Raw genomic sequence first — 15168 nt, forward strand, 5'->3', positions numbered from 1 at the left:
GTGTATCTTTGTATTTAGAAAATACACACTGAAGCACTGAGACACAATGAGAAATAATGCAAGTTTTTCCCAAATGGTTCAGAAAGGTAAACAGCTGGAAAATCTGGGTGCAGGGAACTGAAGGGATAAGGAGCCCTATGTACTATTTCTGCTTTTATGTATGTCTGAAATTATTTCATATGTAAAAACACATACACAGAATACTAAAAAAACATATATTTTATAAATGGCTGAGAATCTGAAGTCATATTTTAAAAGGAACCAGAATTTTAAAACTATCAGCAACACTATTAATAGAATGGCATATTTTTTCCCCCGGTGTGCCTCTCAATCTTGAATTTTAAATGTGAGCAACAAAGAAAATTCCACCAATGGTAACTCGATTTCTTCCTGATGGCCTGAGATAGAATGCTGATGCAGCACAGGTGTATGACCTGCCGATGTTCATGGCTAATGGTGCATGCATGGGCAGCATGCTCCACTAGCATGTCCTGGTTCTGAGCCACGGCATGAGACAGACAGACTTCTCGGGAATTTCTGGCACATCAGATAGCTTCCATGCCTTCTCTCTTCTACTCAAGAATGAATGTCGGAATGCAAGAAAGTGATAGGACAGATAGCAACTTCAGAGGGATAACCTTTATCCTACTTCTTATTTTTAAAATAATATTAATGACATTAATAATTGCACATATTTATGGGGTTATTCTACTTTTAATTGATGAAAAATGAAAAGAAAAACAACTGCCAACTTTGAAACAATCTTGACACCTTTCAGCCTCGAAGACACAGAGATGGAACATGTTCAAACAGCACTCAGCATCCATTCCCACTGTGCATTCTAATGTGCCTTTAGTATTACAGAGGCCACCAAGCTAAAACCCGCAAGACCAACACTCCTTTACAGATAGGATCCTAGTTACAAATTAAGCCTTAGTATGAGATTATAAAGGCAGAAATGAGGTACAGCCATCTTCTTGCTACCTTGGCTGCTCTCTGCTGGTAAGCAAAGTTATGGAGATACAGTCCCTGAATCCTGTTACATGGCTGTCACTGTGGAGGCCAGACTTCATGCTCCCAGGTCCATGTAGGTGCAGCAGTGGCTTCCTGACCCTGGGATCACAGCTGTAACACTGTGTTCTTAAACTCAATATCCTGAATTGGGCCAGGCACGGTGGCACACGCCTGTAATCCCAGCAGCTCAGGAGGCCAAGGCAGGAGGAGCATGGGTTCAAAGCCAGCCTCAGCAATTTAGTGAGGTACTAAGCAACTCAGTGAGACCCTGTCTCTAATAAAATACAAAATAGGGCTAGGGATGTAGCTCAGTGGTCAAGTGCCCCTGAGTTCAAACCGTGGTATCCTCCTCCGAAAAAATCCTGATTTGCCATCGTCCCAACAGGGCAGGAGTTGCAACTATTGCCAGAGGTGGACTGTGGTATTCTGGAGGCCTAGAATACCACACCTCCCACTTTTCCTGAGACTTTATGCCACTAATTTCTGTATTGAATACTACTCTATTTAAACACCCCTAATAGTTTCTGCTTCTTAAATTGAACACTGTCAGACAAATTATGCCATTCCACTGAAGTGATGGCTCAGAAAAGCCACCGCAGACTACCTGAAAGAGCTGCTCAGCTTCACAAATCTCATCTTCAGCCTGCATGCCTTCACTCCAGCCTCCACCATGTCCATCAGGGTGACCCAGAAGTCCTACTCAGTATCCACCTCTGGCTCCAGGGCCTCCAGTAGCCACTTACACATACATGAGTGTACCTGGTATGCATATCAACTCTTCCAGCTTCTCCTGGGTGGGCAGCAGGAGCAGCTTCTGGGGCAGACTGTGTGCTGGCAGAGGTCTAGCCAGTGGCCATGGCAAGGTTGGTGATATGTGGGGGCATCACAAACATAACAGTGGACCACAGAGTGCTGAGGCCCCTTGAACTGGAGATGGATCCCAACATCCAGGCCATGCATATTCAGGAAGAGAAATAGATCAAAACTCCCAACAAATTTGCTGCCTTCATTGATAATGTATGGTTCCTGGAGCAGAAAACGCTGGAGACCATGTGGAGTCTCCTGCAGCAGCAGAAGATAGCTCAGAGTGACATGGACAACATGTTTAAGAGCCACACTGACAATCTTCAATAGCAGCTGGAGTCAATGGGCCTGGAGAAGTTGAAGCTGGAGGCAGAGCTCGGCGGTGTGCAGAGAAGGTGGAAGACTTCAAGAATAAATATGAGAATAAGATCAATAAGCATGCAGAGATGGAGAACCGGTGTCCTCATCAGGAAGGATGGGGATGAGGATTCTAAGAACAAGATACAGCTGGAATCTCATCTGGAAGGGCTGACTGATGAGATCAACTTCCTCAGGCAGCCATATGAAAAGAAGATCAGAACATGCATCTCTGTGGTGCTGTCCGTGAACCCCAGCACTCCCTGGACATGGACAGCAACATCGCAAGGTCCTCACTCAGAACAAGGCCACAATCAAACAGCCTGCTGATCTCTGAGATGAACTTCAACATCAGCCACCTCTGGGCAGAAAGTGAGGCCTTCAAATGTCAGAGGATATACCTGGAGGCTGCCCCTGCTGGTGCTGGACAAGGTAGGGAGACGGACAGTAAGGGTGCCAAGGCCAAGCCAGCTAGCTGGGGCCACCCTATGGCAGGCCAAGCAAGACATGACATGACAACTGTGTGAGTACAGGAGCTTATGAATGTGACACTGGTCCTGGATGCAGAACGTGAGTCTCCTTATGATGGGGCTGAGTGCCTTCCAGTCCAGCTCCACCTCTGGTAGGGGGTCCAGGTCCTTCAGCTGTACCAAAGCCATGGGTGGGGAAAAGACTGAGACCTACAATGAGAAGCTAGTGACGAAGTCCTCTGCCTTCTCAAGTCTCTTCCCAGCCTCCCCAAGTCTCTTCCCAGCCTCCCCAAGTCCCTTCCCAGCCTTCCCTCTCCTGTAGCTGTGGTGGAGCCTACAGGGGAGACACCTATATAGAGGAATACAGAGAACAAGAGACCCACCCACCTAAGGCTCAGTCCTGGTTCTCAGCTCCACCCCGGGCGGAGGTCTACTGCACCCTCTCTTGTCCATGCCCTCAATCCAAAACCAATTCATTGCTTTTTCCAAAACAAAACCTCAACTGGCTCTGTCAACTGAGGGGAAGAAAAAATGTCACAGCAAACTATGGCCATGGAAATAATATTTGTGTCCTTCCTTGTAGGGAAACTGCCTTTAGGCAACAGAAAAAAATCTGCATTGTTGCAAACTATACCTGGATAACACATTAGTAATAAAATACAATTTACAAAACAGTTTATAACCACTGCTTAATCTGATCCTCATAACACACAAGTTAAAGCAGATTTTATAGTGACATGGCTGATACAGTAGAATTTTGCTTGGGATTTTTTCGACAAGTAATTTAGAAATTACTGCTGGAAAAAAATGTCCTGGCTATGAAAATATTATTTAGCAAATCTTAAACTACAAATTTGTAGTAGGTAGATTTTTAACGGTATTTTTTACATAAGAAAGAAATCTTATAGTATGCTTTATGCACAAGTACTGTGGTTACTATACTAATTATGAAGCTTCAAATATTCAACGGGAAGTGGGGAACCCTATAAAACTTTATGAATAACAAGTTAGCACCAGTATCAGTTTAGGGAGATTGAGAGAGAACAGTTAGCTTGATGAGCTTTGAACAAGTGCCCTGAGCTAGAGAGATAAGGATCCATCCAGGATAAGTAATCAGGAATTTTAGTGAAAGGCAAATATTAGTTTCTCAGTTCTTAAAGTCATTTTATAAAGTTCTGAATGCTAGCCAATGTTAAAAACAAACATCAAAAAGTTCAACTCTTAAACTCAGCAACATGTGACTATGTGAAAATATTCTCTAACATTTCAAGTTCTCACTAGTATTTTCAAAGTTAAACCAGGAGGCAGAGGACAAAGGCTAAAGCTGACAACCATCTTTAATCCACAATGTACTATCCTCCAATTAAAAGGAGGCACACCAATACCTGAACGTTTTAAAAAGGGTGCAAGGTTGACCTAAATGTCCATTTTAGTTAAAAAAAAAAAAAAAAAAAACCTAGTTATTACTTTTGAATTTTGCTTTATAATTACTCAGCCATTACTAAGTTATCTTCACTACTATTAAAAGAAAAATTGATGGATAGTTTCACATTTTTAATCCAAAAAACGTCTAAAAAAGGTGAAATGTAAATAAAAGATGGGTTTATTTTTATACTTGAAATGTTTTCGTTTTCTTAGGTGTACTGTGAATTTTGTAGTTTTTCTATAAGGTATGTCTACAAAGAACTGGGTGAGGTGTTGCTTGCCTGTAATCCCAGCAGCTTGGGAGGCTGAGGCAGGAGGAAAATGAGTTCAAAGCCACCTCAGCAACTTAGCAAGGCCCTGAGCAACTCTACAAGACCCTGTGTCTAAATAGAAAATAAACAGGTCTTGGGCGCTGGGGTCATATCTCAGTGGTAGAGCGCTTGCCTAGCCTGTGTTGAGGCACTGGGTTCAATTCTCAGTACCACATATAAAGTTAAGGTTCATCAACATCTAAAAAATATATATAAACTTTCATTTAAAAAATTATTATTATTATTATTTTAATTAGAAGGTCTGGGGAAGTAGCTCAGTGGTTAAGTGCCCTGGATTCAATCTCTGGTACCAAAAAAAAAGTATGTCTATTTGGATCATCTGATTCTGGACAAAAGAAAAAAGGTCTGAAATAAACATGGTAGAAGTATCATGTGAGAACTATTCTGAAAAACACTTTATTTAGAAATCTGTACTGAGGACGTAACCTTAAAAATGATCTCATACACTAATCCAGTATCTGACATCTGAGAATACGATGAGAAAGAAGCAGAGTCAGTACAAGGATTGTTCACTACACCCAAAGTCCTAACAGCAAAAACCAAAAGGTTTATAAATAAATTATGATATACTCATTCACTTTATGAAACATCATGCACTCTAGTATATAAAGAATATTACTGTCATGGGAAAATGTTTTAACATATAGTATGTATGTCTTTATGTGAACAGAAAACAATGTGCCCAAATACTGATATTGGTTATTGAAAGACAGTGGGAATATACTTTCTTTTAATTTTGGAATTTCTTAAAATACATTTTCTAGAATATTAGTTTCATCCACTTAAGTAATTTTAGGTTATTTTTAACACTAGATATTTGATGGTATAGAATTATTGTTAATTATGTGATGATTATTTTGTGACAACAGCATTTAGCTACATATTTTTTAGAGACATTTTAAATTTATGAACCAGATAATATAAATTAAATAATATGACGACAAAATACTCCAAGCCTGGGGACAGAAGAGTAGGAAAGAACTGAGAGCTGGGAGCATAAAATAATGAGGTTGGTCATGTGCTAATATTTGTTAAATCTGAATAAATGAGTTCATTATGCTAGTTTCTCCATATATGTATAAATCTGAAGTTTATCAAAATTAAAAATTAATTTTATAATTAAAATGTGAAAAGCACTACATCACTGAATAAAGACTAGAAATATCTCACATTAACAGGATGTCAGTTGATCAGAACTTTCCTTCATATACTTCTGAGTTGTGACTTAAAAAAACAGAAAACAGAAAAAGTAAATTCACTGGTCTTTGCATTGGACCCGGATCAGAGGATCTGAATATCTATTAGAGATCTTTTAGTCCTTAAGACAGATTATATTTCTCCTTTAAAAAAGGAAAAAGGGAAGAATTGAAAATGATAATTATTGAGAAGGAAGATATTTTTATAGGGTGAAATTTTCTTTTGCGAGCACTTTATAAAGCTATGCACAAAATAAGGTTTTAGGCATTGAAGATTGAGATTTGCTGTTTGCTTCCGTGTCTCTGAGGCTGACAGGCCTGCAGGCCCATCTAAAGTGGCAGTGAGCAGGACCATGAATCACCACCTCTATCTGTAAGTGCGCTCCCTGCCTCCAGTGCTGTTTTTCTTATTAACTAGTGAAGAATTCTGTACACACAGGATCAACAGGCATTGTTCTTCCCTTGCCTAATTCTATTTTCCTTTGATAAACAAAGTTTTACTATGTTTCTTTCACTTTATTTCACTTAAAATTTATCCTGTATTGTGGCAAAGTTTTTCCCTAAAACTACATTCATTTTGTATTTTATTTGCTGTAAAAATTTTTAAGTACATTTAAATATACACAAAGTTCAGGCGGTAACCAGACATTTACAAACAGACAAAATAGCCAAAGCAAATATTAAATATGCAACTTTAATTTGTACCAACTACTTTACTTTTCAAAGTAGGCTTCTCTTCTTTTCCGCAGCTCTTCTGAAGTAAGATTTGTACCTGATGTCTGGGGAATATCTTGAGATATATTTCTGGAACTACCTAAAAACAAAATAAAAGAGCAAAAAGCAATTGTTTTATTCAACAATTCAAGAGATGATGTTTATTCTTATCTGAACAAGCTTTTAAGATTTTGAAAATATCAGAAGGGCAGTGAAAGTCTCATGGACTAAGGCACACCAAATCTAATTTACGCCTATCACATTCAAAGCTGACACCCAAGTGCAATGCAGCAGTTCTGAGAATAAAGTCCAAAAAGCAACCTGTTATGAGAAGTCACTAACATCACACGTGTATGCTCTCTTTAATTTATTAAAAATGAACCCACACCTTCAAGACACGGTGTTCCTCAAACCCATGTCTTGAAGGTGTAGATCATTAGGCAAATGATCCTAAGACAAATCCATTCTTGATACTCCTCTACCACAATATCTGGTATTACAACAGAGATTTTATCAACCTGTAAACTGGTAAGAGAAATGAATTATATAAATACACCTCAGATTACTAGGCTAAGCCAACAGGGCTTGACTAGTAAAAACTGGTACTGCATACCAAATGGAGTATTCAGTGGTATGCTGGGAGGCATGAGACGTTCAGGATAGAAACAATTTTTGTATAAATGGAATCGCAAGTATAGTTAGACTACTAAGGAATTCAGTTGATGAGTGATTTCATTAGAGAGTAGAAACCAATCTGTATGAGTGAAATTAAAACAAAACTACAAAAATAAACCACTTCACACTTAAGTTAGACACTTTGAGCTATGTCAGCGTTTTTCTATGCCTACATTCCTGAGGGAATAATCTTTGTTCTTCTTTGTTGATGGATTTATATCACTAAAAAAGTGGGCCCACTAAAAAGCACAATTAAGCTTAAAGTTGCATAAAAGTGTTAAATTTTTGTCAAATCAATTTATATTCTCTGTCCAGTCCTTCTGTCACATCCAATGCATACATTTATGAAGGAACTGGTTTGGATAAGGGTCATCTGACGCCTACAAAGATTACCCTAAATTTACTGTTGTTTTAGTACAGTTTAATAATCAAATCAAATAAAAAATAAATTAAAATATAATTACATTTCCTAAATGTAACTAATACAGTTCTAATATAAGTTGTAAAAGTGATATATGTTACAAGAAATCTAAAAGAAAAGCTGACTGTACATAGCTGCTGCAGTAACTGTTTAAGAACTCATAGTAACAATACACTAATTTCCAGGAAAACTAAGAATAATCTGAATCAATTCTTCAAAAATAAGGTACACATTACAATATTTATACCTTGCATACTGAGCTGAATAGCCCTGCGGAGATCTGCTTCTTCATCTTCCATGTCAATTTCCTGGCGACTTAGTGCCAGAGCCCTCTGCAAATCCTCCTCATCTTCATCTAACATTCCTGATCCATCATTTGCTTCTAAAACCCGTTCCAGGTCTGTTCTAAGGACTCTGAAGAACAAAAGCAATCATAATAACTGCTGCCCTAGTCTTTAATTTTAGACATAATACAAAGGCATTTGCAAACTGAAGATTTTAATACAAATAAGTTTTCTGTCAGATAATCTCTAGTAATATGAAGACGGTATTGTAATGTGCACCTAAGTTAATACACTTAAGTAATTCAAAGAATTCGTTCAAACTGATTCAATAAACTTTGCTAAAATAGGACTGAGATATAGCTCAGTTGGTAGAGCACTTGCCTTGCATGTACAGGGCCCTGCGTTCAATCCCCAGCACCACAAAAACAAAACAAAACTAGACTAAATCCTAGCCAGGTGCAATGCCACATACCTACAGTCCCAGCTACCCAGGAGGTTGAGGCAGGAGGATGGCAAATTTGAGGCCAACCTGGACAACACAATGAGACTCTGTCTCTTATAAAGAAAACATGAGGACTAGGGTGTAGCTCAGTGGTAGGACACATGCTTGGAACCTGGTTCAATCCCCAGCACAATCAATCCATCAATCAAAATTTAAAAGTAAAATGAAAACCCTAAAAAAGAGCCCCTGTAAAACACCACACATTAAATGCAAGCATGGAAGTTTAATTCTTGTAATGAAATACTATTATATCTTCTATACTATAAGCTAATTTTTACCTTTGTTCTTTTAGTTGTGCTAATTCTTCTCCAATAAGTTTTGGTCGGTGCATCTGTTGGACCCTTATCATCTGCAGAAGCTGGTCAGCTTCACAATCTGGTAGATCACCCTTAACAACAAATATAGAATAACCTAAAAAAAGGCAAAAATAAACTAAAACAACTAGAAAGAGATTCAGAACTGACTTAAAATGATAACAGAGAGGCAGCATATTATGGGGGGATGAGGGAACCAAGCTGAAGATGCAGAAAGACCTGGGATCAAATGATGATTCTTACATGTATTCATCCAGGACAAATTACTTAAAGTCTCTGAGCCTCATTTTCCCTACCTATAACACTAAAATAGTTATCTTCCAGAGTGACTACGAGAAACAAGGGGAACAGTGTTTATTAAAGCCCTACTAATATAGCACTTGACCCAACAGACTACTCACTAAATGGGAACAGAGAAGCAGTTTAGTAAAGGAGTGGGGAAGAGCGAAGGATTTAGAATTGGACCATGTAGGGTCAATCCCAGATCTTCTACCTCCCACCTGCATGGTGTTGGTCAATCATGTTACCAATCTGTCTTGATTACTTCAATTCTTGATCAGACCACACCAGAACCTTACTCCAAACTGATGTGAAGACACAGTAAGATAATGTGTATAACAACGGGTAATGTAGGTAAAATGAGTCAGGGGTGAAAACAGCTGTTGGCCACCAAAACCCACACTCAAATACATCCCTTCTAACTGAAAACGGGAGGTAGAAAGTTAATATAAAATCTAGCCAAAATGACAAACATGTTTGGAAGGAGTTACACTCTCCAATATAATTTTTTATGAATATGAGGCAGGAGGCCAGGGCTTTTCCAGCTGGATGTTCCACACAGAAACTGAATACAGGTAGGCTAGACCTAAATCTAATTGATTTAAAGTTTTTCTACCATAAATTCTCTTAAACTTTGTTGATTATTATTGGATACCCTTTGTGAATATTAAGAATGAATCTGGAGAAAGGATAGCCTCTTCAACAAATGGTGCTGGGAAAATTGGAAATCCATATGCAACAAAATTAAATTGAATCCCTTTCTCTCACCATGCACAAAAGCTAACTCAAAATGGATAAAAGAACTAGGAATCAAACCAGAGACTCTGCATCTAATAGAAGAAAAAGTTGGCCCTAATCTCCATCTCGTGGGATCGGGCTCCAAATTCCTTAATAAGACACCTATAGCACAAGAGTTAAAATCAAAAATCAACAAATGGGACATATTCAAACTAAAAAGGTTTTTCTCAGCAAGAGAAATAATAAGTGAGGTAAATAGGGACCCTACATCCTGGGAACAAATTTTTACCCCTCACACTTCAGATAAAGCTCTAATCTCCAGAGTATACAAAGAACTCAAAAAGTTAAACAACAAAAAACCAAATAACCCAATCAACAAATGGGCCAAAGATCTAAACAGACACTTCACAGAGGAAGATATACAAGCAATCAACAAGTACACAAAAAATGCTCACCATCTCTAGCTATCAGAAAAATGCAAATTAAAACCACTCTAAGATACCATCTCACTCCAGTAAGAAAGGCAGCAATTATGAAGTCAAACAATAACAAGTGCGGCGAGGATGTGGAGAAAAGGGTACACTCCTACATTGCTGATGGGACTGTAAACTGGTGCAGCCAATTTGGAGAGCAGTATGGAGAGTCCTTGGAAAGCTAGGAATGGAACCACCATTTGACCCAGCTATTCTCCTTCTCGGACTATACCCAAAAGACCTAAAAAGAGCATACTACAGGGACACAGCTACATCAACGTTCATAGCAGCACAATTCACAATAGCTAGACTGTGGAACCAACCCAGATGCCCTTCAAGAGATGAATAGATTAAAAAAAATGTGGCATTTATACACAATGGAATATTACTAAGCAGTAAAAAATAACAAAATCATAACATTTGCAGAGAAATGGATGGCACTAGAGCAAATTATGCTAAGCGAAGTTAGCCAATCCCTAAAAAACAAATGCCGAATATCTTTGCTGATATAAGGGAGGTGACTCAAAACAGAGTAGGAAGGAAGAGCATGAGAAGAAGATTACCAAGAAATAAGGAAAAGAGGAGGAGGGAAAGGGAGGGAGAAGGGGAAATGCACGTAAAGACGGAAGGAGACCCTCACCGGTTCACAAAATACATATACGATGGTGTGAGGGAGAAGGGAAGGGAAAAAAAAAAGAGAAAGAGAGAGATAAGTGTCACAGTAGTATGGGTAGACAATAGGGAGGGGAGGGGAGGGGGGATAGGGAGGGCAGCAGAATACAACTGACACTAGGATTGCTGTATGTATACACATGGATGTAAAACCAATGTGATCCTGCAATCTATACACGTGGAAAAATGAGAATTCATACCCTATTTGAATCAAATGTATGATATTCAAGATCATTGTATTATCTTGAACAACTAATAAAAAAATAAAAATTAAAAAAAAATGAATCAAAGATCAAAAGAATTATTCATGTAAAACTCAAACTAGTACATTTAACTTTACAAGAACAAGTATATTCACAGTTCACATGGCTTAACACATTTTCTGCCAGTAAAACTGAAATTGTTTCTAGATCCTAGAATAAATATGCCAGCTCACCTTGGTATTCCATGGAGCATGTCATTAAAAGTGGACACTCTGCCTCATTCAGGTAAAGTAGTAGAATTCTTGGGTTTTATCCAAAATTTTAGATTTTATTCTAAGTGTGTTGGGAAGCCACTGAACGGTAAAGAGTGAGTGTGGGATATAATATGCATTATATTTTTTAAAATAACACTCCAGCAGCTTTATCAATATATAGGAAACAGAGTGTAAGAATGATTTTTCACTAAAATGGAAAACTTGAGAGACATCATGTATAGACAGGTTAAAAAAAAATCAGTTTTTTGTGAATTAAAATGAACTGCTTTCTGGACTTCCAAGTAAAAATGTCAAAATTAGGAGTTTGGTGTTCAGAGCAGGTATCTAGGTTAAAAAGTTTGAGAACTGTTAGAATACATATCTTAGAGTTGACAGAATCATGGAGTAGCACATAATTAAGAAGCTGTCCAAGAACTGTACCCTGGATCACTTCAACAGTTACAGATTGGAAATGAGAAGATCCATAAAAGGAATCTGAAAGAAGCAGCCTGAGGAAAACCAGAGCATGGTGGCCTGGAAGCCAGGAGTAGGGTGTTTCAAGAAGGCAAGACATGACGAGGAACCAAGGGTTTAGGCCTAAAAGACAAGATACCCAAGTATATAAAACCAAACAAGGAAAAACACTGTAATCATAAATGCAAATCGAAATGACAACAAGATGTCCAACCTAGTCATAAGAAGCATGCCCGCGTGCTCAGATTGTGATCTGTAATTATCATTAATAAAAGGCTCCAGGTATCCTTGGAGAAATGAGGGCAGGAAATGCACAGATAAACCTGAAACATCCTGTTAAACAAGAAAGTGAACCTTCAAAAGACCACATTGGTCATGTCAGACACTTGGGAATAAACTCCAAAATGTTCCCACTGGTCAATGATGGTACAATTTGAATGTTAATATGAATAATATTTACAAAGGACTAAAACATGTGAACTACATTTTAACTAATTAATTTATAATGGTGCTTTAGTTTTAAAAAATGAAAAATTAATTGGTCACCTTTGGAGGACACACAAAACCAATTTGTTTTAAAAACTGACAAAAGGACAGAGGTGTTCAGTCAGTAACAGAGCACATGCTTATTATGTGCAAAGCCACGGGTTCAATCACACACACACACACATCCAAAAGATTGAGGGAAAAAAATATTTATTCTTCCTCTTCTATATAAACTATGAAATAAATGAGAGGAAGTATTTTATTTATGAAATAAATGAGATATAGAAGTATCCCAGCTAATAAATGAAGGAATGACAAGATTCTAATATCACCATTTTGCAACCTTCAGTGAAAAACGGATCCAGGCATTAATCACTAATGGTGAAGATCACAAAAGAACAACTATCAAGAGCCACATCATCTGTGAAATCTTTCTATCTCCCCCCAAAATCAACCTGAATTGGATCAAGTCTACTGATCTGAAGACCAGCAATAGAATATCCAGAGACACGAAAAAGAGAGGTTCAATGAGCAAAATCCAGAACTTGAGAAGCAGGACAAATGACTCATCCTCTACCCCGTAAAATAAATAAACTAATACAGGAAAAAATGAAGAGGAGAGGAATCCTACAGTTAGATTCAGGAAATATACCAACCCAGTACAATTCTGTTTCAAACCAGACTGAACTGTAAACACATAAGACAACCAGAGAGACTAGAGATTTGAATACTCACAGGGTATTTGATGTTTTTAAAAGCACTGTGATTAAATTTTTTAAGATGTGAATACAGTTATTTGGCTATTTTTTTAGTTTTCATTTTTAAAAAACTTATTAAGAAAATACTTCATAGAAAAATAATAAAATACCCAGTATTTGCTCCAAAATAAACAGTAGAAAGAAGCAGACAAAGTACAAATAAAAGGCTATAATAACTGTTAAAGCTGTATGAAGGGTACATGAGGCAGGTGTCATTTTTTTAATATTTTGTCTGATTTTTAAAAATGTTTGTTTTGTTGTGTTTATAAAAAGGTACAATCAACTACACCCTCTAATAAAAAGAAGACTGAGAATTGAATACCAGCAGTGGCAATGGAGGTCACTGGTGAGACTGAGAAAAGTTTTTCAGTGACATACTGGTTTTGGCAGCAAGTCTAGAATGAGTTCAAGAATAGGAGACAACACACTAGGGATGAGTTCAAGAAGAAAATTTAAAATGGGAAGCAGCCAGAGTTCTGTGGAATTAAGAGATGCTTTTCCTTTTTAATCAATGGAGATAAAGAGCTATTTCTCCACTGATAGGAATAAAATAAAACAATTTAGAAAAAGGGGAAAGAAATAAACACCCAAGATAATGGAGAGATAAGAGCAGGGGTATCTTAAGTAGGAAGAGCTGGGATCCAATCACATGGAGGGGTTGGTCTAGTTTGGATTCAGGAGACAGCTCATCTATTTTAAGAGGCTCAAACACAAGCAGATATAAACAAGCTGGCAGATTTGCTGGTGGACAATAAAGTTCAATTTTAATTGCTTCCATGTTCTTCCATAAGCAAGGTGAAAGGAAGGAAGCTGGAAGTGGCCAAAGGTTTAAAGAGATAAGCTATGACATAATCATCTTGGAGAATGGTACATGGATTTACTAAGGAAATACAACAGGCAGTTCAAGCAGCACATCAAGGGAACATTAATAATCACAAGACCAATCAACATATTTTATGTTATTTTTTTAACCATGTTCTGTTGCTTTGGTACAGGAATGGCCAAGGCCAAAATAGGATTTATAAGTAGAGTTCAGATTTTAGTCACTAAAATTATAATGGAGGGAGAAAGGGAAAGAAATTGAAGAATGAAGAGAAGTAAAAAATATTGATGGATCATAGAAAATAAGCAGGGTAAAAAAGAAAGTAATAGTTTAAGGGGATGTCTGGGTCCCATGGTAGAATTTAAAGAATTGTTAGAATGCGAAAACAGAGAAAACATGGCCTAAAGACAGGAGGTGGTAGTCAAAGAACAGGACGCTTATAACTGGGACTTGACAATGGTTATGGTTATCAAAAATGGCAAAGAGAAAGTGAAGACAATGATCTTTTAAGAAAGAAGGTGGTCAGATTGATTACTGATATAAAAAATCACTAAGAATGATATAAGAAATTGAAGGTTGGGGGATATACATGAATCCTTAAATCTCCAGTGAAAACAGAGGAGGCTCAGGGATGACTCCAAAAGGACACATATAGTCTAGTCTAGAGGCATATATTTCAAAGGAGCTCGACTTAACAGGGAGGAACACTGGCTTAGAAGGGACATGGACAAACAAGAAGAATATCCATACCTCCCCTTGGGCCTGTGGTATGTGGGACATGAAAGAAAAAACTATTACTTAGAAGGGCTGTAAAGAAGCCCCAGGCGTCAGAGAGAAATCACACTGAACAGTATCATCCAGATCCCAGCCTAAAGTTCACCACCCAAAATGTAAAGATTTTTACTGACTCTGATGGAAAAACTTTGTTACACTCACATCTGAGAACCCAGTTCTATTTAGCTACTTTGAAAGACAACATTACAAAGTTTTAAGACTTTATTTACCTTCCTGTTGTAATTGAGCCAAGAAAAGTGCAAGGTATGTATCTGATATTAATTCTGGACCCGTCAAAAGAGAATTCAAGTTAAACCACTGGGGAAAAAAAAAAAAGTCAACATTTTAGTATATATTATATGAAATAAAGAAGTTTCACATGTTAATAGATATAACCCAGTAGTAAGCTTGCCTAAAATAATGAAAATATGCCAAATTGAGGGGGTTTTTTTGAGACTTTTAAAAACAATATGATAAAAAAATGGCATAGAGTTATCACTATTAAATGCTTTTTTAAAGCAGAAGCTTCAGTGAGGCATGGCTACATACCTGTAATCAAAGCTACTCAGGAGGCTGAGGCAGGATTGCAAGTTAGGCAAGCCTCAGCAACTTAGCAAGACCCTGTCTTAAAATGTGCTGGGGATGTAGCTTAGTGGTAGAATGCACCTCATTCAATCCCCAGTACAGGAAAAAACACCAAAAAAAAAAAAAAAAAAAAAAAAAAAA

General features: G+C 37.6%; 1 protein-coding gene and 1 pseudogene across 2 annotated transcripts in view; one reads left to right on the top strand and one right to left on the bottom strand.

Annotated features, from left to right (window-relative positions):
- Positions 1–15168, bottom strand: part of Atxn3 (ataxin 3) — a 37411-nt gene that overhangs the window by 9995 nt on the left and 12248 nt on the right. Inside the window, exons 4-7 of one of the 2 annotated variants that reach the window (XM_015494866.2) lie at positions 14673–14760; positions 8473–8605; positions 7656–7822; positions 6316–6412 (exon numbers count right to left, since the gene is read on the bottom strand). In XM_015494866.2, the coding sequence (XP_015350352.1) occupies positions 6316–6412; positions 7656–7822; positions 8473–8605; positions 14673–14760 (485 nt within the window). Of the gene's footprint in view, positions 1–6315; positions 6413–7655; positions 7823–8472; positions 8606–14672; positions 14764–15168 lie in introns of those variants that run through there. The other variant, XM_048799214.1, reaches the window with a different exon arrangement.
- Positions 1676–2702, top strand: LOC125615186 (annotated as a pseudogene).

The sequence above is a fragment of the Marmota marmota genome, unplaced genomic scaffold (assembly GCF_001458135.2).
Source record: "Marmota marmota marmota unplaced genomic scaffold, marMar, whole genome shotgun sequence".
Lineage (NCBI taxonomy): Eukaryota > Metazoa > Chordata > Mammalia > Rodentia > Sciuridae > Marmota > Marmota marmota.